This window comes from Cydia amplana, chromosome 6 (genome assembly GCF_948474715.1).
Source record: "Cydia amplana chromosome 6, ilCydAmpl1.1, whole genome shotgun sequence".
In the NCBI taxonomy this organism is placed as follows: Eukaryota; Metazoa; Arthropoda; class Insecta; order Lepidoptera; family Tortricidae; genus Cydia; species Cydia amplana.
In genome coordinates this window covers 6,236,380-6,262,759 of record NC_086074.1, presented here as the reverse complement: position 1 = coordinate 6,262,759, position 26,380 = coordinate 6,236,380, and the positions used below count along the sequence as shown (strand labels likewise).

General features: G+C 39.5%; 3 protein-coding genes across 3 annotated transcripts; 1 reads left to right on the top strand and 2 right to left on the bottom strand.

The window, feature by feature from the left end:
* Nucleotides 1-1,698: 1,698 nt before the first annotated feature.
* LOC134648724 (elongation factor Tu) lies at nucleotides 1,699-7,832 on the bottom strand. The gene is made up of 7 exons (XM_063503230.1): nucleotides 7,621-7,832; nucleotides 7,061-7,261; nucleotides 6,578-6,744; nucleotides 5,172-5,415; nucleotides 3,819-4,010; nucleotides 2,843-3,209; nucleotides 1,699-1,976 (listed from the first exon to the last, which is right to left on the bottom strand). Exons 1-7 carry the CDS (start codon nucleotides 7,658-7,660, stop codon nucleotides 1,793-1,795), a joined length of 1,395 nt encoding a protein of 464 aa, XP_063359300.1. The 5' UTR covers nucleotides 7,661-7,832; the 3' UTR covers nucleotides 1,699-1,792.
* A 1,871-nt stretch (nucleotides 7,833-9,703) lies between these two features.
* On the top strand, nucleotides 9,704-15,359 carry LOC134649131 (uncharacterized). The gene is made up of 2 exons (XM_063503846.1): nucleotides 9,704-14,214; nucleotides 15,343-15,359. The coding sequence occupies exons 1-2, from the start codon at nucleotides 10,149-10,151 to the stop codon at nucleotides 15,357-15,359; spliced, it is 4,083 nt and encodes a 1,360-aa protein (XP_063359916.1). The 5' UTR covers nucleotides 9,704-10,148.
* A 3,959-nt stretch (nucleotides 15,360-19,318) lies between these two features.
* Nucleotides 19,319-25,756, bottom strand: LOC134648723 (zinc finger CW-type PWWP domain protein 1-like). The gene is made up of 7 exons (XM_063503229.1): nucleotides 25,691-25,756; nucleotides 25,357-25,469; nucleotides 24,488-24,581; nucleotides 23,562-23,655; nucleotides 22,663-22,859; nucleotides 20,068-20,845; nucleotides 19,319-19,594 (listed from the first exon to the last, which is right to left on the bottom strand). The coding sequence occupies exons 1-7, from the start codon at nucleotides 25,754-25,756 to the stop codon at nucleotides 19,488-19,490; spliced, it is 1,449 nt and encodes a 482-aa protein (XP_063359299.1). The 3' UTR covers nucleotides 19,319-19,487.
* Between the last annotated feature and the right edge of the window lie 624 nt (nucleotides 25,757-26,380).

Sequence of the window (26,380 nt, the reverse complement as noted above, 5' to 3'; positions counted from 1 at the left end):
ACATGTAGTTAAAAAATCAAACAGTAGATGGCGCTGTTCCGTGTAGTTAAAATTCTGAATCGCGCCCCGCCCTACACAGTGGAATCCACACACTGAGTGGATACATCTTCGTTTAACCTTTTGGCCGCCAGACCTAGTCCGCAAAGACGCTCACTCACACGCCAGAGCAAATTCTAAGTAAACAACTAATAAAAAGTTTAGGGATTGCAAATAGTGATATCGATATTTACAATTTTTGGTAAAAATCTTCTCAATTTGGCTTTGTTCTTATCCAACTTTAATTTATTTCGAAAATGCCAAAAATTAACATATTTTTTACACACGACAATGTTAAAAATAAAGGTCTTTATCATTAAAAACAACCACTAAACAATATCGATTCATGACGTAATATCACCGCACTAGGCTGTACAAGAAGTCGTTTATACAAGACAACGGCGCGCATGGACTGTCCGCAGTGCAGACCGACAAGGACTGTTTCCGCGCGGATTAAGTAATAATAGTCTCTAGGTCAACGGCGTAAGCGCTTGTCGGTACGTAAACTTTATAAGCGTAACGTTAGAGCCGCGCATCGTGTGTCGATAATATAAATGTAAGTTCCGGAACTGCATTGGGTTAAATTGCACGTGGGTTAATTGAATTGTCAATGAGTGAAGAACAATAATATTCGAAAAGGGTGGGGATCGGAAATGTTCCGGAATGCATGTTTCACATTCGACATGTTCCTTAGATGAGCTTCTCAGTTCCCGTATTACATCCTCCCTACCATGACAATTTTTCGTCAATTTCAAATATATAACATTCTCATAGTTAGGCGACACTGACTATATAGTCCTAGCGTCCGCCTGTACCATTCTTGTGCGAAGCGGTCACTGCAGGGTATCACTCCCCACTACGCTATCATCTTAAAATGAATCTTTTGTTCTGCAAATAAACCACAAGGACAGATTTACTTGTCTGACTCTACTATCAACAGCTGAAGAAGCTCCCTGAACGGCCTGAACTATATAGTTAATGCCTGTCTCTCTCGTCTCGTTTTACGTATTCTAGTTACTAGTTACCACCAATTGGCATTTAACAAGTGTTCAAATGCTTAAATAAAACCAGATTTGCGATTTGATATTTATTTTGAATATTCTCATATCGAGTTAACATTCCCATCCCTAGCTGTCTTGTATACAAGACAACGGCGACGAGGAACAAGAAAAACGTTGAAATCTGGACCAATTTTTTTGAGAGCTTTATTATAAAAGAATGGATTTCTATAGCTGCAATAAATGCAATTTTTTTTTAAACAAGGAACTAAAACATTAACATGAGTGTAAAAAAATATATAATTGATATTTTTTCCACATTTACCGAGCGGTTGAATTTTTGTCTTGTATACAAGACAGCGGCGCCAGTGTATCGTTATATCGTTGTCTTGTATACATGCCAACGGCGGTCAAAGGGTTAAAAATAGGTCAAAAGTTGATGTAGAAAAAAAATGAATAGCCATATTGAATGTTTATTGACTACATTTTTACACTTTTAAATGCATAGCATATAATTTTAACAACTACTATAACTTATAATATCGCTGATTACTTCTTGGCAGCGGCCTTTTCCCTGGCCTTCTTTCCCTACACAGTGTAATCCACACACTGAGTGGATACATCTTCGTTTAAAAATAGGTCAGAAGTTGATGTAGAAAAAAAATGAATAGCCATATTGAATGTTTATTGACTACATTTACACTTTTAAATGCATAGCATATAATTTTAACAACTACTATAACTTATAATATCGCTGATTACTTCTTGGCAGCGGCCTTTTCCCTGGCTTTCTTTCCCTCCATCAGCTTGAGTCGGTCGTCTTCGGACATGTTCTTGTTGATCTTTGTGATGACACCGGTGCCGAGAGTCATGTCGCCTAAACGAAGAGTGAAGCGCTGTCCGTTTTCGCATACCATGGGCTTCACCAGGCGCAATTGTAGGCTGAAAATTTAAAATTAATTAGTGTTATAGCCTGACCAGTAATATATGATAATTGTCAAGAGGGCGCTGTTATTCTCATGTATAGGGTGACAATTCAGTGTAGTATGAAAAAATTAGTTCCAGTGAAATTCCGCAACATGGCGCACCCTCAATAGATCCTGGTTCACCTATACTACTCTTGTAGCCATCAATAAATGTTGAGACAGTAATAAACCTGAAAGCGAATCCCCGCAAATGGATCCCGAATGGCGCGGCAGCGGCATTAGCCAGATCTGAATGCACTTTATTAAGCAACTTTCTTCATTATTTTGCTGTTATGTACGTCTTGTGTGTACCTTAGTAGGATTTTTTTAGGTCGAAAGTGGAAATTCAGAAAGTTTAACTTTATATTTAATAGTCTAAAAGCATACTCCATGCTGTCATTTCTTTGGACCCACAGAAAAGATGTAGACGTTTTGGACATTACAGCTCTTTTACAACTGCCAACAGATTTATCTTTTTAATAAAATAAGTAAACTACTCCCACTATCTAAAGGTTATCTGGAATAAAATAAAATTTTTTGCGATAAAACTGCCTGTTGTTTACCACTTCTTGTGTAGCTCTTTTGTTTTTGTATTATTTACTTCGAATGAGGTGAGCAATATTTAAAGAGCATGCAGGGACACTTATCCCACGTATGCAATGCATTATGACAATCTGAACCCTGAAATTTGTATGCTTAGAAACATACTTGTCATGCGTTGCGCTGCGTATGACAAGTATGTTTCTATACATACAAATTTCAAGGATCAGATTTCATAATGCATTGCACATGTTGCGTACGTGGGCTAAGTGTGTCGCTAGCTTATTTGTATTGTATACTTACGTCGCATCTTCACCAGGCATAACCATCTCCTTATTAGGAATGGTAACTTGCGCCGCGCAATCCCAAGTCATAGAGAACATTTGCAACTGAATGAACGAGGTGAATGGTTTCGACCGGCCACCCTCGTCCTTGCTGAGGATGTATACCGCCGCTTCGATATTGTCGTGGGCTTTCACTGTTCCGGGTTTAGCCATGACCATACCGCGTTTGATTTGCTCCCTCTTGATTGAACGCACTAAGGCACCGAGTTGGTCACCGGCCTGAGCTTCGTCTAGGGTTTTGTGGAACATTTCGACGCCAGTTACAGTGGATTTCATTACTTTACCGTGGCCAACGATTTCGCATTCGGTACCCTTCTTCAATACTCCTGAAAATAATAATGTACATGGGTTTAGGTTGTACAGTCGGCAGCAGAAGTTGCTAAGCGGGAGGTGTTCAAAATTACCTTGATGCGCTCTTATTCTGTTAACAATAAAGTCGCGTCAAGATCATTTTGAACACCTCGCCCGCGGGGTTAGCAACTATTGCTGCTGACTGTATTGCGACTAGATTACTGATACTGAGACATGTAGCTAGGATTAGTTAATGTGTACCTGAGTGTTTAGTAAAACGACATAATAATGTGAGGGCATAGAGAAATATAGTAAGACAAGAGTGCTCACTCCATACATCAGTTCAGACTATTAATTTCAGTGTCTACATCTAGCATCGAGTAGCGGAACTATCAGTACTGCTACTTGACAATAGATGTAGCACCGACCGGAAAGTCTTATCTCAACAGCATAAGACTTTCCGGTCGGTGCTACATCTATTGTCAAGTAGCAGTACTGATAGTTCCGCTACTCGATGCTAGATGCTAATAGTCTTTTTGGTACTAAAACTGATGTATGGAGTGAGCACTCTATGTATTTTTTTCTCTATGGTGAGGGGGAACTTTGTTATAATGACCGCAGCAGAAACCTCTTGGGAGTCTTACCTCTATGCAGACGTCCAGTAACAACAGTGCCTCGTCCAGGAATCGTGTGCACGGACTCAACAGGCAAGAGGAACGGCTTGTCCAACTCTCGGACGGGTGTGGGGATGAAGGAATCCACTTCTTTCAGCAGACTTGTGATGGCTTCGGCGCCGATTTCGGGGCTTTTGCCATCGAGGGCGCAGAGGGCTGATCCTGAAATTAGAGAGGTTGATATAGATAGGCTACTTAGGAAACTACAGTTTGAGAGCTTTTATTTGCTGGTTGTATGAAGAAGATGCGTTTTATTATTATTATTTATTATTATTTTATTTGATACACTAGCAGCTGTTGTTTTGTTTTGGAGTTTTACAGTAATATATCGTGATTAGGTAAATTAATGGCAATTAAAAGGGCAAGCTAGGCTCACTTGGCAAGCTGTGACATTTCCAGGTCAATGTTAGGAATGAATAACGGCTACAGATGTAGTCATAATTGTTTTCCATTGTATTTTCCCTGAAACGTTCATATTTATCATGCCACTTCAGTCAACCTCAGTACTTTTTGTACCGAGACTGACTGAAATAGCAAGACACGTTCATATGTTTCCGTGAAGATACGATGGAAAATAATTATGCACTAAGTACTAATCGTCTATTTCACGTGGTTAATTTAGACTAGTGCCAGGTATTGAATAATTTTACGGTTTAGACTCACTTGTTTTAAGTCAATCGCGCGACATGTTTCGGAGTGCCAGGTTAATTATTGATAAGTCATTTAAAATAGTTGGGTGATTCTTATTCTTATGCATTTTTTGAAAATAAGTAAACTCTATATCAAAGCAATTTACCTCTAGTTTTAGGTCAACCTAAATGTATTGTCCTAAGAGGTTTAGAAACATGTAAAAAAAAATTACAAGTGCGAAGCCGAGGGACACTTTGTCACAACCGTGTTTATGTACTCATTTTATTTACCTTCCTGAGGGTATTAAGCTTGACCATATGAATCAAAAAATTGCTTTTTGTATGTACTTTTGATACATGTAATAATATGTGAAAAATAAAAACGTTTATGAAAAAAAATTTTTTTTGGACACAATTTAAGAATCACCTAGTTGTTGGACACAGAATAGTCAATTATTTGTACAGAATTTGTAGGAAAAGAGCGTACTATTAATCTGAGCCTAAGGGCCACCCCACATCTAGCGTCTTTCGAGCGTCGGCGTCTGGTCAGCGCTATGGAAAATGACGTTGCGTCGACGTTGCGTCGACGTCGCGTCGACGTTGCGTCGACGTCGCGTCGACGTTCGGCCATAGAGTTGTAGACGCCGACGCTCGAAAGACGCTAGATGTGGGGTGGCCCTAAGAAAATACCAACCTTTAATAACCGGAATCTTATCACCATCATATCCCATTTCGGTCATCAGCTCCCTAATCTCCATTTCGACCAGCTCAACCATCTCCTGATCAGCCGCGTCCACTTTATTGATGAACACAACTACGTGCTGGATGCCGATCTGCTTGGCTAATAGCAAGTGCTCGCGTGTTTGAGGCATAACGCCATCGGTGGCGGCCACTACTAGGATGGCGCCGTCCATTTGGGCTGTGCCTGTGATCATGTTCTGAAAAAGATAGGTTTGACGATTTTTTTTTGTTTTTGAAAATTTGATTTGGATTTTAGCAATATGAAAGTCCCTGAATTAGATAAAAATAACTTTATATGAGTTTCGTACATTTTTTACGAGATTTCTCAAAGAAAGATAGTTATTTCAGCTGTGTAATTTCATGTTATTTCTACTCTGAATCACCAGCTCTTTCAATCCCAACAGGAAAATATGGAACCCTAAAAAGATTTCCTGAATATTTCCATTCAATTTTCAAACTTTCTTTTGTGTTACTGCCAAACAAAGTATTTATGATAATGCAAGAGAAAGAACTTTATGACATTTTTTCCTACCAGATCAAAAGTCACATTAAATTAGAGAAAATATCACTTTTAAAGAAAGTACAACTAAAAATATACTGCCACATGTTCAACAATTCTTTATAAAGGTGTTTTCTAAGCTATGTAAAGAAAAATTAATAAAAATAACAAGATATGTAACAACATTTTTGGTTTAGACAATCTTTGAAAAAGCTGCAACCATTATATAACTCATTTATAGTTTTTAGGGTTCCGTACCTCAAAAGGAAAAACGGCACCCTAATAGGATCACTCGTCTGTCTGTCCGTCCATCTGTCACAGCCTATTTTCTCCGAAACTACTGGACCAATTAAGTTGAAATTTGGCACACATAATTATGTAAGTTTGTGACCCAAAGATGGACATGTAACGTAAATAAATGAATTTTAGATATGGAGGCCATTTTTGGGGGGTAAATGAGAAAATTTAACAATAAAGTTAAACTATATTGTGTTACATATCAAAAATGAAAGAGCTCTTTGTAAGAATCTCAAATATATTTTTTTTATAATTTTAGGATCAATAGTTTAGCAGTTATTCAAGAAAATAGGCAAAAAATGACCATTCCCCCTCTTATCTCCGAAACTACTGGGTCTAAAATTTTGAAAAAAATACACAAAGTAGTTCTTTACCTATAGATGTCAGGAAAACCTATTAGAAATGTGCAGTCAAGCGTGAGTCGGACTTAATGTACGGAACCCTTGGAACGCAAGTCCGACTCGCACTTGGCCGGTTTTTTTTATATGAGACTTGTTGTCAAGAGTGATTATGCTCCTGTAGGATCTACTATTTAAATAAAAATGGCTTAAACACACACAAACCTTAATGTAGTCAGCATGCCCAGGGCAGTCTGTGTGGCCGTAATGCCTGTTCTCAGTCTGATACTCCACATGGGCAACATTGATAGTAATACCTCGGGCTTTCTCCTCTGGAGCATTGTCAATGTCGGAGTAACCTTTCTTTTGGGCCAAATTGAGATCGGCTAATACTGTAACATAAGAAACATTTCTTGATGCATTCTTGATTTTCATCTGTGTCACCACTTATTTAAACTTTCACGATTTTTACATATTATAAAATTGTACAATGTTATTGGACGCGATTAATAGCGTATTTAAGTTTTAAGATTTACTTCCGAAGTTTCAAGAGCAGCGTCGTCCCCGTGGTGTCGAAGAAGAACGTCCGAGGTCAATCTTAACTACGCGATTAAGTCCTGTTGTACAAATTATAATGCATCTGTGTGTGTCAGCTAAAAGAACCTATAATGTTCACCTTTATATCTTGTACTTATGAAATGAACATACCTTTGGTGATGGCAGCTGTTAAGGTAGTTTTTCCATGGTCAACATGTCCAATTGTGCCAACATTACAATGAGGTTTGGTTCTCTCGAAGACCTGCTTCTCTGCATAGTTTCTTCGTAATACAATACTCAGAGGGCTAAGGCCGGTAAATCCTGTATTTCTGAGATGAGAACATTGCCCTTGTTTTAGAACTACCTTCAATGCTGAAAATGTATACAGATTTCAGAGAAGTGCAGTTAAAAATAAAATCAATAATCCTAACCTAAAAATTATCTAGCCTCACAATCAGTCCAAAAACAATGACAAAAATAACAAATAGTCACTAATTAAGATACTTATATATTATAATAGTGTTATGCCTTAAAGAACACTCGGGTTGATTGATCTTTTACATAATAATCACAACCTTAACCATTACTCCGATATAGGATATAAATGTTGTTTTAAATAAATTAACATTACAAGTATTGCGCAAGAAGCATTATTTAAGTCCTAAGATCATTAAATTCATGATATAAGCTACTGAAATGGTAAATTTAAAGAATTATTGACGCTATCTTACCTGGGCTAACCAAACTTTTGGCAAAATATAGTGTCGCCATTATTTAATGGACACCGGTATGTTCGTACTAATTAAATAGCTGGTATTTATCGAACCACTATTTACCGACTTTTATTGTGAAAGCTCTATAAAAAACCCGGTAATAAAGAAAAGTTAGTTCAATTTTACAATACTTTTTCCGTCTGACTTTTCCGAATAAAAAAAAAATATCCAAAGACATTATAGATTGGGATATTTCACGGGTGATATTTTTTTAATTTAAAGGCCTTATAGACGAGTCAATTTAAGGGATCCCCTTACCTTGTAACAAATTGCCTACGATATTCGATACATTACGGTATTTCACAGTACCAAGGCTGTAGGAAAAGGCATTCAAATTTTTCATGGGAGATCGAGCCCAAAGAGAATATAATCACTACGTTTATATAGCTGGTCAAGCAAATCTTGTCAGTAAAAAAAGGCGCGAAATTCAAATTTTCTATGGGACGACATACCTTCGCGTCTTCATTTTTCAAATTTGCCGCGTCTTTCTACTGACAGGTTCTGCTTGACCAAGTACAGCTGCCCTATAGAGTATTCATGACCTCGGAGGAATAATCCAATATGGAGTGGTGACACGCACTAATTTCTATGTGAAAAATTCTGCCGTTTTCGGCGCGGGGGGCGAGGAACGCACACAAATAATGTAAACACTAATGCATTTTTTGCATGCGTCGCTACACACGCACACGAGAAAATTATCAAACACTAGCATAAATTATATTCACACAAATACAAGAACAAACACAGACAACCCTGTCCGTGAACGAGATGATGTCAGTTTTAAGTAAACGTAAAAGTGCGAGGGACTTGTCGATAATATTGTCGATATTTTATTGACTGAATTTTAACTGTCTGCTTTAGTCAATTAGAACCATCAAAAACATTACATGTGAAAACCGGCCAAGTGCGAGTCGGACTCGCGCACGGAGGGTTCTGCACCGTCAACAAAAAATAGAGCAAAACAAGCAAAAAAACGGTCACCCATCCAAGTACTGACCCCGCCCGACGTTGCTTAACTTCGGTCAAAAATCACGTTTGTTGTATGGGAGCCCCACTTAAATCTTTATTTTATTCTGCTTTTAGTATTTGTTGTTATAGCGACAACAGAAATACATCATCTGTGAAAATTTCAACTGTCTAGCTATCACGGTTCGTGAGATACAGCCTGGTGACAGACGGACGGACGGACGGACGGACAGCGGAGTCTTAGTAATAGGGTCCCGTTTTTACCCTTTTGGTACGGAACCCTAAAAAGGTGCAAGTCTCGCAACGCTTCTACTACAAAAAAGTTTTGAGATGTAATGCTAAATGTGAAACCAAGTCGGTTATCATCGTAGTGTACCTTTACTTTACCTACTATTTGTAGGAACTGCAACAGTAACTTTGTAATAGCATATATTTATATGGAATTACAAACTTACTTATGCAGTTCTTAGAACTTTAAAACGTGACTGATATTGCAATATTTTTAGGTTTTCGATGGCTTGGTAAGCTGAAAACTACTTATGTTTAAAATTTATTGCATCTTTTGGAAATCTATAAAAAATAAATCAAAATAACAATATATTTATAATGTTCATATAGATTTTATCGATATTGGTTTTTATGGTGTCCCATCGCTAACTATGGTAGAGTGATACCAGAGTAATAAATTAAAAGTGCCTATTTATATATACAATACAAATATTGGACATGTAAAATAAAAAATATACGATAGAAACTAAGAGAAAAATGAATTTTCAAACAGTAGTAGGGTAGGTGCGTTAGTTTTCGTCCACTTGAAGAAATTGAATATAAATCTACATTGCTGCAAAAATTTGGACTTAAAGCAATCCTTAATGTCGAGACAATATACGAGTATCTATCTACATAAAAAATGTATTTGGCAAGTAGCAAATTAAATATCAAATATGTTATGTGCTGATTAGCAAATAACATATTTGATATTTAATTTGCTATTTTTTATTTATTTTGTCATGTGGACGAAAACTAGAGACTAGAGCATGGACGGTGTTAAAGCTGTCTAAAAATCGTATATGTGTATATGGCCCACGCACACATGCATATCGTATTTAATAAGTACTTTCCTAAACACACCTCAGTCTTCAATAAATCGTAGAACAAGCAACACTCATTTGTATTATTTCGAAAAAACAGCAAGATCCAAAATCAACCTTATTACAATCAACATATGGTCCATACCGAACCGGATAGCAACGAAGAAGTCTGCGAGTTCGCCGGCGAACGAGAACAAAAGGACTGCATTCCAGAGCGATAAGGCGGCCGGCGGACTGTTTTTTCATAGTGAACATTTTGTGATCTTTGCATTTACTTTGCAATACTTTGATCTTTGCATTTACTTTGCAATTAAATAGCAAGTTATAAAGTGAATAGACACGAAACATTTGAGTGCAACTAATTAACATTAAGATTGAACTTTTTCGCCGTTTATATAAGGATATTTACGTGAAATTTGGTGAAACAAAATGTCAAATATGGAACAATTAATAAGTGTGTTACAAGATACGGCAACTATATTACAAAAAACTCAAACAAATCTCAAGAAATGTCCTAAAGCACGACTTACAAAGGGGTATCTCGAGTCGCGATTAAAAAGCATAGAACATTACTGGAGTATATTTCAAAGTGCGCATCAAGACCTTCTTAAGTGTACACCGACGGACAAGCGAATGGATATACCTTATTTGGTTAATGAAGATTACTACATTTATGAAGACTTGTACTTCTGCTTAAGTGGCGATATAAAAGACATGTTATCATCATTTTCGAGTGGTAAATGCAATCATACTGCCAGTACTGCCACTGACAGTGCTATAACTGGAGATAAAGTGAAGTTACCTCGCGTACAGCCACCAGTTTTCAGCGGCAGTTATGAAGATTGGCCAACGTTTCAAGACATATTTGAGTCACTTATACACAACAACAGCTCGTTAAGCGACGTCGTGAAGTTCCATTTTTTGAAAAATAGTGTCAGTGGCGAAGCACAAGCTTTACTTAAGAACATACAAGTAACAGACGCTAATTACGAAGAAGCTTGGAAGACTTTAAAGAATCGTTACGGAAACAAAAGAATAATTGTTAATGCTATTATGAAAAGATTATTTTCGCAGAAAAAGATATACTCGCAAACTTCTAACCAAATCAAATCACTTTTAGACACAACTACGGAGTGTTTGAACAGTCTAAGCAACCTTAAGGTATCAGTTGAATCCTGGGATCCTATGATAGTGCATTTGATTGTGTTGAAACTTGACACAGAGACTCACAAGGACTGGGAAGAATATTCCTTTAAGAGTACACCGGATGACTTACCTAAGTGGTCTGAATTGAGGACTTTTCTTGAAACCAAATTCCGTACTTTGGAATTTATTCACCAGACTACTTCGGCCGCTCCTTCAGTTTCTCGACCGGCTACGCAGAAAACCTTTCATTTGACTTCGCCAGCTCCTTCTAATGAACAAAGTAGCTTGAATACAACACCACCGGCGACTTCAAGTAGAACGTGCATCAAGTGTAATGATAATCACACGCTGAGTCACTGTAAGGATTTTGCCAATATGGACGTAACTGAAAGAACTGACTACGTGAAAACAAACAATTTATGTTATAACTGCCTACTCAGCGGCCACTCCGTGTTCAAGTGTCGTTTACCAACATCCTGCCAAATCTGTCATAGACGTCATCACTCTCTACTACACCATACAAAGAACGAAACTATAAAGGCACATCTTAGTCAGATGGAAGAAAATAAGGATGATGACGTACCAAAAGAAGTAGAAGATGATATCACTGTAGCAACGCACTTCATTGCTCAAAATTCAGATGCTTTATTAGCTACAGCGCTTGTCCTAGTAAAGGGTGAGAAGGGGCAAGTGCTCACACTGCGGGCTTTGATTGATCAGGGTTCCGAAGCGAACTTCATCACGGAGCGAGCCGTGCAAATGATGAAACTACACAAGACACCTGTCAGGGGTTCAGCCACGGGACTCGAATCAACTAAGACCTCAGTGAACAGTATGGTACAGTGTGAGCTTCAGTCAAGATTTGACACTGATTTCAACCTAAACATCAATGCATTTGTCTTATCTACTCGAGTAACCGCTGAACTCCCATCAAAAGCACACACCAAGACTCACCACGCTTGGCAGCACCTTAATGGACTCGATCTGGCAGACCCGAACTACCATCAACCAGGTCGAGTAGACATGCTTCTAGGCGTTAAGGTCTATGCAAAAATTTTAATTAATGGCTTAATCAAAGGTCCTCCAGGCTCACCATGTACACAAAATACAAGCCTTGGATGGATTGTATTCGGAGACGCTGAAGGCAATTCTTCAAAAAATATTGTTGTCATGCATCAGAAACTCGACTTAGACCTTCTGGTAAAAAACATGTGGGAACTGGATTCAGCAAAAAAACCAGAACTTACAGCAGATGAGAAACTTTGTGAATCTATTTATGCAAATACAACTACCAGAACAAAAGAAGGAAGATATGTAGTGAAACTTCCCACAAGAACAGAGAAAATAATGTCAACAGAAGGAGAAACAAAAGACATAGCACTGAGAAGATTCAAACAACTAGAACGAAAATTCGAAAAGGACGAAAAATTCAAAAAGGAATACACCAAAGTCATAGAAGAGTATTCAACATTGAAGCACATGGAAGAAGTTCCAGACACTGAAATAGAAGCCCCATCAGTATATCTCCCACATCATGCTGTGATTAGGAACGACAAGGACACATCTAAAGTGAGAGCTGTGTTTGATGCTTCATCTAAAGGCATAAACAATATTTCACTCAATGAAGAGCTACTGGTGGGTCCACAGCTTCAAGAAGATTTAAGGAACATAATCATGAGATGGCGTATGAAGAAAATCTGCTTCGTTGCAGACATACAGAAAATGTATCGTCAAATTTTGGTTACAAAACAAGATGCAGATCTGCAGCGTATTCTTTGGCGCAAATGTGCAGCAGACCCTATTAAAGAATACCGCCTGCTTCGTGTCACGTTTGGTACAGCATCTGCGCCATACTTAGCTGTGAAAACGTTACAAAGGGTCGCAGACGACGAAGGAAAACACCATCCAGTAGCTGCAAAAACGATTAAAGAAGATTTCTACATGGATGACCTCATGTCGGGCCAAGATAACACAGAAGACGCTGTAGATGTAGCCAAAAATATTGCAAATATTCTGAAAAACGGAGGATTTGATTTGCAGAAATGGTCGTCTAATAGCACCAGCTTTTTAAAGCAATTCCCACCGGATGAGAGAAACTGTAATGTAAACATGAATATCAACCTAGACGGAACTGTACGTGCACTGGGTATCACTTGGAACATGGGTGAAGACAGTTTTCCGTACAAACTTGAACTACCCCAGCAACCGATAACTATTACAAAGAGAAACATACTAGCAGAAACGCAAAAACTGTTCGATCCTTTGGGATGGCTGGCACCAAGCATAATTCAAGCCAAGATGCTTATCCAGAAACTTTGGCTGCACCGATCGAGTTGGGATGATGAAGTAGAACCTGAAATAAAAGAAGAATGGTTAAACATAAGACACAATTTTGAAAACTTAAGGGACGTCAATATACCAAGATGGCTGCACACAACTAAACTAAGACTAGATAAAACTACGATACATGGATTTTCTGATGCGTCTACAAAGGCTTATGCAGCTGTCGCTTATTTGAGAGTAGAAACTGAAGAAGGTGAAATCAAGACGAATATCATAGCTGCTAAAGTCCGTGTAAGTCCAGTGAAGCCAGTATCTTTGCCTCGATTAGAACTGTGTGGCGCTGCGCTGCTGGCAAAGCTGCTTAAACAAATTAGAGAAGCCATGAGAATCCCTGAAAGCCAAGTGTTCGCATGGACTGACTCAACAATAGTTTTGTCGTGGTTAAAAGGAGACCCTAACCGGTGGCAAACCTTCGTCAGGAATCGCGTGGTGTCCATTCTCGATGATATTGGCGACAAATGGTATCATGTAACATCCCAATCGAACCCTGCGGATATTGCGTCACGTGGTTCCCCGCTACCAGAACTCATCTCACATCATTTATGGTGGAACGGGCCAGAATGGCTAAAAACACATGACATTCCATTTAATAAATCAGACGCCACGACAGACTTGGAAATGAAACGAACCTTTCACACCAGCTTGAAGGTACAAGAGGAAGATAATCATTCAATTATAAGTCAGTTTGACGATTTTGATGATTTACAAGAACTTGTTAACACAATTACGTACTGCAAACGCTTTTTAAATTACAAGAAAATTACCCCGAACCCTACATTCACAACAGAAGAGTTACAAAATTCATTGATGACTTGCATTAAATTGGTACAACAACAAGCATTTGATGATGACATAACCAGACTACAAAATAACAAAAATGTAAGATGTGACAGTAAATTGAAATCATTGAATCCTTACCTGGATGAAGTTAATATACTCAGGGTGGGCGGTCGTCTTAAACACGCAAATCTGAGCAAAGATAGCAAGAATCCTATTATTCTGGACAGTAAGAACCGACTTACCTTTTTACTTGTGGCTGATGCTCATCAAAGAACCCTTCATGGCGGACAACAGTTGATGATGTGTTACCTAAAAGGTAAATACTGGATCCTCAAATTGAAACAAAAGGTCAGATCATACATCCACAAATGCCTGATATGTGCAAGACAAAACGCCACTGCCAAGAAGCAGTTAATGGGAGATCTACCTAAGGAACGTGTTACCCCAGCGCGACCATTTCTGAATAGTGGCGTCGATTTCGCTGGTCCATATCAGACACTTATGTCAAAAGGGAGAGGAATAAGAACCATGAAATCATACATAGCTATATTCGTGTGTATGGTTACTAAAGCCATACACTTGGAGCTTGTCGGAGATTTAACGTCGGAAGCCTTCATCGGGGCCTTCAGACGTTTTGTTGCACGAAGAGGCAGGTGTGCACATCTCTGGAGTGACCAGGGGAGGAACTTCATAGGAGCAAATAAAGCCTTGGCAGATGCATTTGAAGAAGCAAAGTTGGACTTTGATGAAGATATAGCTACAAAGCTGGCACAAGATGGAACCCAGTGGCATTTTGTACCAGTATACAGTCCCAATTTTGGTGGATTGTGGGAAAGTGGAGTAAAGTCCATGAAGTTCCATTTAAAAAGAATCCTTAATTCTCATCTTACCTTTGAGGAATTTTCAACTCTGATCTGCCAGGTCGAATCGTGCCTTAACTCACGGCCTTACGTTCCCATAGACGATGATGAAAACGCGGATCCTTTAACCCCAGGACACTTTTTAATTGGAGAGGCACCGATAACTATACCATCACCAACCTTCAAAGATACTAACACGAACGTTTTGTCTCGTTGGCAACACCTGCAAAAAATGTTAAACGATTTTTGGCACACGTGGCAACAAAATTATTTATCAACACTTCAACAAAGAACGAAATGGACAAAAAAGGAACCGGAATTTGATATTGGCCAAATCGTATTAATAAAAAACGAAAACTTACCTCCTGGAAAGTGGTTATTAGGACGCATTGTTGACAAACATCCTGGAAACGACGGCCTAACGCGAGTGTACAGTGTCAAGAGCGGTGAAAATATTGTTAAACGTTCTATCAGTAAACTTTGTTTCTTCCCAGTCGATGTTTCAGAATAGTTAATTAATTAATTAATGTTATACTTGTTTATAACGTCTAAAAAATGATATTTGTTCTATTAAAGAACATATTTATTTTTATTATTATTATAAATTGTAAATTTCTTTCCAATTTTGATGTTTATGCAAACCTGGTTAAGAATGATTACGCGTAATGAATGTAATGATGAGTTGTATTTTAATTTTGTTATTAATTTTGCATGATTATTTGATTTAAAAAAGGATAATATCCTTTTGGTGGGCGGTATGTTAAAGCTGTCTAAAAATCGTATATGTGTATATGGCCCACGCACACATGCATATCGTATTTAATAAGTACTTTCCTAAACACACCTCAGTCTTCAATAAATCGTAGAACAAGCAACACTCATTTGTATTATTTCGAAAAAACAGCAAGATCCAAAATCAACCTTATTACAATCAACAGACGGAAACTAGCACAATGACCAGATCGGTAATATCACGTTACTTATGATTTATACTATTTATTTCTTTGAATGGATTATGTTGATATAAAAATAAGGTGTTATAGAAAAATAATGTGTTATATAAATTATATAATAATAAGCAACGCAAATTAGAAGTTAGGTATACCTAATGAATATTTAGAAAGTCTTCTTTATATATTACCCTAAATTAGATCTAGTACCATGAAGTGGTATCACTTTCAGACTGACAATGTTTTTTAGTTTTTTGCTAAATTAGTGCACTATTTGATAATATTTACATATAATAGTACTTACATATGAAAAGAAACGTGTTCTTTCAGTACGCTAGATGTGTCCGATCGGTTTTTACAGGAGAAAACGCTACAATTCGGCATTTTCTGCTCCTAACATTCCACTTAGACTGACGTTTGCTGAATGGCGTATGACGTATGGCAACTAGTTTTATATAACCTCCTTGACCGGCGGCCGCCGACTTTTGGCAGAGGGGAACGCCTGTTAATGGCGGTTCCTGTTGGTTTATTATTCCGAGTTCATGACATTACCTAGTATTATAACTCCCAATGTAAGCCTATTACTTATAACATAAATTTATTTAAGTATAGAATAATGCGACTCCACAGTCAAACAAATGTAGTTTTGTGGAGCTTTGTCCTTAACAAAAAAGTTGTAACTTTTGTGTAATATAGTAGTTTATGCAACAGTGATATAATAAGGGTTCTTAAAATTCAAGGGTCGAAGTTACAAAACGAGACGTAGTCGAGTTTTGTAAAAAAAGACCCGAGAATTTTAAGAACCAATTATGAGCTGTTGCATACATTACTTTTTCTATGACAGCTGCAGCAAAAAAAAAAAAAAAAAAAAAAAGTTATTATTAAAAAAAAAGTTATTATTTAAAAAAAATTGAGTTATTATTAAAAAAAAAAAGAGTTATTATTGTAAATGAAAACATACCTCTTTCAATCAAGATGATCGGAACTTGTATCTTTAAAAAAAATAAAGCAGTTGTATTATACTCATAAGATGACTGCTAGCAGTCATCTTATGAGCCTATAGACAAATCATTCAAATGACATTGCTTTAGATATCACTATCAGTCATTTAATTGACACATTTAAGTGCTGGAGTAGAAAAAATAACTAAAATAAAAAATAAATAAAAAATAAACCAAATCTTGTCAGTAAAAAAAGTAGCGAAATTCAAATTTTCTATGGGACGATATCCCTTCGCGCCTACATTTTTCCAATTTGCCGCCTTTTTCTACTGTCAAGATCTTGTTGACCAAGTATAATTTATATATTATACTACTCTTTGGTTTGCCCCCTTAAGCTGTGTCCAGACGGACTGGGCAAATCGACCGATTTGATCAGGCAAATAATAGGCGCCGCGCCAATCTCATCTAGCGTCCACACGTACACAATTTAATCACCAATTTGCATTCCATAGATACTAACTTCGAAAATCAGCATTTTTGTGTCCGCACCTGCTGATTTGACCGGGGAAACAAATTGGCGCTTGCGTCCGCACAGCCTGATTCGATCAGACAATTTCATCAGATTGGCGAAAAATTGTCTCGTTTGGACTCAACTTTATTCTACTGATAGCCAGTTTAAACTCTCGCGCGAGCCACGAGACGAGCCGCGCCACGAGACGCGAGTGTAAGCGGTGGGCTCGCGGCTCGTCTCGTGGCTCGCAAGCTCGTCGAGCTAATATAATTTAAACACTAACGGCACGGCATAAGGTTTATAACCGAATGACAAGCCGAACGCGAGTGTAAGCGGTGGACTCGCGTCTCGTGGCGCGGCTCGCGGCTCGTCTCGTGGCTCGCGCGAGAGTCTAAAGCCCCCCATTCACACTCCTACCTTGTAGTCCGCCTCGTTGGGTAGGATTGTGTATGGGGGTTGCGGACTACGAGCCGTCTACAAACGGCTAAACGGTAGGACAGCTCGTAGTCCGAAACCCCCACACACAATCCTACCCAACGAGGCGGACTACAAGGCAGTAGTGTGAATGGGGGGCTTAAACGGCTAGGTACAAGCAGGGCAGGGATGTTGCGAATATCCCCATTCGCATCCGCAACCGCGGAACTTCCGCATTATTTTCAACATCCGCATAAAATCGATGCGGATTTAATGCGGATGTGGAACAGGTCGGTACAGGAACGTCTTAGCATCGGCGTAAGTGCTAGACTGCTAGGTTATTTAGTCATTACTTAGCCAAATAAACCTATTAGAAATTAGCAGTCAAGCGTGAGTGGGACTTAATGTACGGGTGTGAATCGATTTCACAGATCTGAGAACTCGACCCCGCACTCACGTTCGCGGCTGAAGGCCAGGGCTATAACCGCGAAAATCGAAGTTCATTAATTTCGAGCAACTATATCTATCACTCTAATTATTTATAAGCCTTTATTGGAGTAAATGAGAAAGATGTCAGAAATTTGCGAATTTCAGCATTCGCGGTAGGCCCTCAGAGATGCAATGGGGCAGAGGCTCTACCGCGAAAAACGAAATTTATTTAAGAACCTGCCTCTCTATCTTTCGCGGTAAGCCATTAATCCCCTAGGACAGTGGTTCCTAACCTTTTCAGTCCGGTCACCCCTATGACTAACTAGGGAACATGATTTTACCCCTCCTCCCAATGGTAATAAAAAATAAAACGTGTACGTTTGTTGTATTGTTAAATTAGGTTAGCTTATTACCCCCGTAAAGTACCAGTTTTACCCCCAGGTTAGGAACCACTGCCCTAGGATAAGAGCTAACCCTGAGCATCTTTAATTAAAATAATTTTATGCTGAATTAATAACAAACTTTAATATATTTCAAAAGTATCTTAAATTACTAAATAATGTGTTTAAATATCTATACCTATACAATACTTAACGTGCATCATATCATCAGATATTTATTAAGTATTAAATATTACTGTGTTTCATCAATTCATCATCCACAACGGAAAAAATAAACAAATAATAATAATAGCGAATTGTACAAAATTATCCATGTTTAGTTTAGGTACACAAAATAAAATAATAATTAGCACTATTATGGCTCCTCTACACGATGGGCCAGCGCCGGCCACTCCAAGGGACGCAGCCATGCGGTAGAATGAGATAGCAATATCACTTGCTCCCTCTAACGCATAAATGCGTCCCTTGGAGTGGCCGGCGATGGCCCATCGTGTAGAGGAGCCATAAGATCGGTCAAGGCAAATGCAACTAGGGGTCACTCACAAATTACGTAATGTTATGGGTTATGGGCGTACTTAGTCAATGTTGGGTGGGTACAATCGCCATCAGGTATATCAGAGAGGCTAAGGCGCTCACATATATCTGAACACACCTCTATTGTCAGGGCGTTATAGAGTGCGTGTTCAGATTCAGATATTGTGAACACCTTGTATCTGATGGCGAATGTATCTACATTGCTTCTACAGTCTAAACTTATCCACTATTTGTTTTTCTACTGCTACTTAAATATTAAAGGGCGACATTTCATTTAAGAATGATATAGTTTTCCAACTATTAGTTATTCTTGAAGTTTAACTTTGTACAAGTTAATGATAAAAAATATGTTTAAAGATCAATCTGCATAGAGCAAGATATGGTTTTTGAACAATAATCAAGCAATAATAAATCGATAATATTACATAGAAGAAATTCCTTGAAAAACAGTAGGTAGTACTAAAACTCAAAATCGTCACTGCTTGGAGTATCCACGCGAATCTGGAAATCCTGTGTAATAACCCCAGGATCAGATTCATCTTCAGGTACGTACGTTTTTGAAGAATCTGAAAAAAATATGAAAAATCTTTATTTTTAGGCAACTATTGTCTACAAAGACTACCAAAACTAGCGCACATATTAGGAAATATATCTTTGAAAAAAAAAAAAACTCATTATGGCTGCGATGCATTTTGGTAGCCCCGCAGTGCCAGGAACCGCCTATAATTAATACGGTATCGTCTTGGGTCGTCCCATTCGTTTTTCGTCAAGTTCTTAAATTAGTCCTATTCTGCTTTCGTCACTCATTCTACATTCGTCACAATCGTCGGTGGCTTTCAATGTAGAATGCGTGACGAAAGCAGAATAGGACTAATTTAAGAACTTGATGAAAAACGAATGGGACGACCCAAGACGATACCATTAATACTAATACCTATAATATCAATAAGTAACTCATCAAAACACCAAAACCATACTCTGTTTTACGTGTCTGATCACATTTACGATTTACCAACAATAATGTACTTATGTTTCTCACCATTATCAAAGCCATTAATCAGCGATCCCAAGTTTAATGTCGGTGTGCTTCCAATTTCAGTGGCCATAGAATCTGGTATCTTAAACGATTGCTCATGAGAACTAGTCGTTGCTGCACTTGTAAAACTGATATTGGCGGTATTTTTCACAACATCCGATCCTTTTATAGGAGTTTTAAAGTCAATTTTCTTTTTGGGTTTCTTTTCAATATCTTGTTGTGTCGGAGGCTTTAGTCCGCTGTCTTCCCCATTTGTATTACCTTCCTCATTATGCTTAAGATTCTCATTACTTTGCTTTTCTAAAACAGCTTTCATGACTGCATTATCATTATCTTTATTAGAAGTATTATCTTGTTTAGCCTTTTTACTTCTGGGTGTTCCAATCAGGATAACATTTTTCTTTTTGTTTATTTCCCTAAGCGCTTGAATAGATTCCTCGTCTTCTGAGTCCGAAGTAGCTTCAATAGGAAAGTCAACATTAAATTTTCGTTTCAACTTCTTCTGGAACATCTCTAGCTCTGTCTTGGTAACTTTCTTCGGACTGACTATTGGTCCTTTGTATGAATTTATGAAGCTGAATTTGGCCAAACGGTCGGCCACAGGAAGTTGTTCAGCTTTGTCAGCCTTCTGTATAGATCGTTCTAGTCGCTTCTTGTATTGCTTGGCGTTTGAAGAACGTCGGAACCTCTTTTTATTTTGAGTGTAAGGCTCCAAATTTTCTGGAGATATCCAAGCCCGTGTGGCGCCCTTCTCGTCGAAGAACACGACGTTGTAATGTGTCTGAATAAAATACAAATGGTATTAAACTTACACTCGTACACGTATAATATGTATAACAAATAATGTAACTTTGTGATTATGATTTTTGGATGATTTTAGGGGGGGGGGGGAAGGGGGGGGATCAAAAATCGTCAAAAACAGATGACGTAATTTATGGACAGCCCCACATCAGTTTTTTTGGCCATTACTCAACTAATAAAAATGCTTGGTGTCACCAAAATCAACTGGGCAGCTCGCACTCATAAAAGTATCAGCGAACTAAGTAGTTTCTGTTATCAGGTCTACACACAACATTACCGGTATATCTGAGAAGCCGTCAAGCCAGTAGAATTGCTCAGTATCAGGTTCGTCGTCGACCATGGCGGGCCACCACGGCCAGCCGGGCAGCCGCGCCCACACCAGCGAGCCGGCTGAGTACTCCTGTGGATCAGATCTACACACAACATTACCAGTATATCAGAGAAGCCGTCAAGTCATTAGAATTTCTCAGTATCAGGTTCGTCGTCGACCATGGCGGGCCACCACGGCCAGCCGGGCAGCCGCGCCCACACCAGCGAGCCGGCTGAATACTCCTGTGGATTAGGTCTACACACAACATTACCGGTATATCTGAGAAGCCGTCAAGCCAGTAGAATTGCTCAGTATCAGGTTCGTCGTCGACCATGGCGGGCCACCACGGCCAGCCGGGCAGCCGCGCCCACACCAGCGAGCCGGCTGAATACTCCTGTGGATTAGGTCTACACACAACATTACCGGTATATCAGAGAAGCCGTCAAGCCAGTAGAATTGCTCAGTATCAGGTTCGTCGTCGACCATGGCGGGCCACCACGGCCAGCCGGGCAGCCGCGCCCACACCAGCGAGCCGGCCGAGTACTCCTGTGGATCAGGTCTACACACAACATTACCGGTATATCGGAGAAGCCGTCAAGCCAGTAGAATTGCTCGGTGTCAGGTTCGTCGTCGACCATGGCGGGCCACCACGGCCAGCCGGGCAGCCGCGCCCACACCAGCGAGCCGGCCGAGTACTCCTGTGGATCAGGTCTACACACAACATTACCGGTATATCAGAGAAGCCGTCAAGCCAGTAGAATTGCTCAGTATCAGGTTCGTCGTCGACCATGGCGGGCCACCACGGCCAGCCGGGCAGCCGCGCCCACACCAGCGAGCCGGCCGAGTACTCCTGTGGATCAGGTCTACACACAACATTACCGGTATATCAGAGAAGCCGTCAAGCCAGTAGAATTGCTCAGTATCAGGTTCGTCGTCGACCATGGCGGGCCACCACGGCCAGCCGGGCAGCCGCGCCCACACCAGCGAGCCGGCCGAGTACTCCTGTGGATCAGGTCTACACACAACATTACCGGTATATCAGAGAAGCCGTCAAGCCAGTAGAATTGCTCAGTATCAGGTTCGTCGTCGACCATGGCGGGCCACCACGGCCAGCCGGGCAGCCGCGCCCACACCAGCGAGCCGGCCGAGTACTCCTGTGGATCAGGTCTACACACAACATTACCGGTATATCAGAGAAGCCGTCAAGCCAGTAGAATTGCTCAGTATCAGGTTCGTCGTCGACCATGGCGGGCCACCACGGCCAGCCGGGCAGCCGCGCCCACACCAGCGAGCCGGCCGAGTACTCCTGTGGATCAGGTCTACACACAACATTACCGGTATATCAGAGAAGCCGTCAAGCCAGTAGAATTGCTCAGTATCAGGTTCGTCGTCGACCATGGCGGGCCACCACGGCCAGCCGGGCAGCCGCGCCCACACCAGCGGGCCGGCCGAGTACTCCTGTGGATCAGGTCTACACACAACATTACCGGTATATCAGAGAAGCCGTCAAGCCAGTAGAATTGCTCAGTATCAGGTTCGTCGTCGACCATGGCGGGCCACCACGGCCAGCCGGGCAGCCGCGCCCACACCAGCGAGCCGGCCGAGTACTCGCTATGAATCAGATCTTCCTCGTCGGATATACGCAGGGGAGTTTCCGGGGCCGAGCAGTCTGCTAAAGATTTATCTGAAAGTTGCGAAAGTTCTCATTCTAATCTGTAATGCATTATTATTGTTGTGATTGTTTATTATATTTTTTGTTGATTTTATTGTGCACCATATAATTGTATTTGCATGTATTTAAGTACATATGTTTTATTGTGAATAAAGTGATTGATTGATTTTTAAACTAAAAATAGTTATATATCTTACAAGCCTATATACATTATAAGTAACTTCGAAGTAAACTGATTAAATTCTATAAATTTTACTCATAGCGTCTCATACAAATGAAGCAATTTTAAATCCGGATTTAGGTTGTATTATTAATAAAAGCTTTTAATAGCATGCTTATGTAATGATAACGCTACCGAACTTAGCGCCGGGTAGGCGATAGGACATACGAGGAGAGAGGAACTTCAAAACTTGCGTTACCCAGATGCCTCTATTTGATTAGACTGGTCCCTGGTTGCGTGTAAGTAGACCTCAAGCCAAGCCGTGGTAAAACTATTTGTAGTAGGGTAGATATAACGTTTCGCGACCACAAGTTAACTTCGCATGACCTAACCGAGCTTAAGTTAAGCCTGCATGACCTAACCGAGCTTAAGTTAAGCTCGTATGACCTAACCGAGGTTAACTTGTTACAATACCTAATCTCGCATCAGACTCCTTAATATGTAGGTATAATAATACGACTTTTTATCTTATATCTTTTAATACTCTGACTGACCTGGATTCATAGAGCAATACCACTTAGGCGGCAGCTGATGGGAGTCAACAACATGTGGCAGATGACGCCAGGAGTTACACGCGTCGCATTGTACCTGTCCAGAAAATGTTTCTTGTGATTATTGTCTAAGTTAATTGTAAAAATATTTTTTTATTTTATATTATTCTGTATTCGGTAATGGTTGACTACGGATCAAAGTATTTTATGTACGTAGGTACCTAACAGTCAAAGTTGCGAATGCGACAATGTTGGCATTGGCAATATTCTATCTAATTTTAGTTTTTATGAGCTATTATGCATGTGTATTTGCAATATTCGTATGTAAGCTGTCTTCAAAACTGTTTTAATATAGGCATATCACTTATGGCTGATTGAGCAGAAACCTGGAATACAAACCAGGAACCCTATAATAAAATACTTACCTAATAGATACCCTACCCTATTGAGTTTGTTTTCATTAGAATCGTCTTGGTAAATAAAAGATGAATTTCTAATACACAATCGGTGATAATGATAAAGCGTTTATCTGAAATGATTTCGTTTACACGAATTTATTTTTACTTTATGCGCAAAAAGTTGTGTCTTACGTAATAAATGAATAGGCCCTAACAAATTCATAAGTTCATATGAGTAAATTATTAATAAATTTTAATAATTGTCAAAAAATATTTTGATATAAGTAATGTCAATCATTGTGTATGTTATGTTAAGCACATATTCGACTTAGTTTAATTATTTTATTAAACAGTGTTTTTCAAACTGTGGGTCACGACCCCCTGTGTGTCGCGAAGCCTCTGCCATCCTTGACACAATACATAAGCGTATGAACCTAGGATATATTATATGCATAAGCAAAACATTTAGTTCGTACTAAGGGGGTCGCGTCATGAAAAAGTTTGAAAAACACACTTTAATTTACTACGTACCCATAAACCGGGGCCGCGTCGCCTCTGCAACCACGCCAGACGCTGGTGGTGGGAGATCCCTGGCGCTGGCTGACTTAGAGCTTCTTTGTAGGAGCTGTAAGTAAAGCCCTTGCTACACGGTCGCCGACAAGCCCCTCAGACCGCGTGGCCTTGGTCTGGACGGACCGTATAGACAGTTGTTTCCAACAAAATTTGACCAAAACTGACCAAGGTCAGACCAAGGACAGACGGTTAGAAGGCTTGTCGGCGACCGTGTAGCAAGGGCTTAATACCCAACATATTGCGTCATAGAACCGGCACAGAGAACCAGTACGCCATGAGTTGTTGCCGGCCGATAACAAACTATGGAAGCCAGTGTGTGTGTCAATCACAAAAGCTGTCACTCAGACGCCACATCATTGAAGTGTCAAAACTGAAGTTGAACTTTATGTATATGCACGTAGGTCGATGTTGCTCTGTGGTCTGTGACCGATTAATCGGTCATTGGCGTCCAAAAGGTTAAACTATGCCGGGGCACTGAGCACATAAGAATTTGGGGCCCTTTTGGAAAGTAAAGAAAGCTAATTAAACTAACATTTTCCAACTATGATCTTCTATTTATTATTTATATGAGTAATCAAATATACTGTTACTATCTGTCGCGGGGGGCCCCTGACGATGGGGGCCCTGGGCACGGGTCCCGTGTGCCCTTATGGTAAAGACGGTACTGATGGAAGCGCAGCGTAAATCTCGCGACCTAAAAGCGTGAGCGCCATGAATTTCACGGCGCTTACGACGTTTTAGTCGCGCGGTGCAGATTGCGATTACGACCATTTAATTGTTCGTTATGGCTTATTCTCTGTATAAAGTAATAATAACTCAATGATTACCTGCTAGTTTGAGAAAGCTCTTTTTCAGTAATCGTGTTATCTGCAAATGTTGCATGCCGCTTTTTCGGTTTGTTTGCCTCCTCTTGGGAACTCATGGTGCTACCGCTAATGCACTACAACAACAACAAGGAATAAAACTAATGTGGGTATGATACGATTTTTATAGCAAACGTGTGGTAGTTTACCTTACCCCTTACCCAATTTAAGTTGACAAAATTGACAGCGATGACAATAGCTATTGCAGATAACTAAAACCACGAAACGTTTTATTACAAGAATTTTTATTTATGTGTATTCAATTTTTGATCTTGGAAATATAATAAATATTCCTTACCACTGGTTGATGAGCTCCTTCAGTCGGTTCATTAGCATTATCAATTGGTAATTTAGCGTTCTCCATTTCGTGACTTTTTTCAATAAACAGACAAAATTATAATGATATGATATTGTTTTTAAGGATCAATTAAAGTTCTGCAACTTCTTCAACATGTAACGTATCTGAAAGAAAAAAATCGAGGAATGCGAATTTCCCGCCAATCTTTTGCCGGTTACCTTTTAATAAAAAAAAACTTATAAAGTCTACTGGGTACTTTCCTCCTAGTCAAATCAGCTTCTTTTTTATTTGAACTATCAAATATGTATACTTGGTCAACCAGATCTTGACAGTAGAAAAAGGCGGCAAATTTGAAAAATGTAGGCGCGAAGGGATATCGTCCCATAGAAAATTTGACTTTCGCGCCTTTTTTTACTGACAAGATTTCGTTGACCAGCTATATCAACATTCTACCATCTATAGCTGGTCAACCAAATCTTGTCAGTAAAAAAACGCGCGAAATAAAAAAAATCTATGGGACGATATCTCTTCGCGCCTACATTTTTCAAATTTGCCGCCTTTTTCTAGTGTCAAGATCTGGTTGACCAAGTATATAATCAAATCCCCATGTCAGTAAATAAGAACAAAAAACATAGAAGGTAGCATCCTATAGAAGTGGTCTACGCGTGCCTCCGTGAGGGACAAAACATA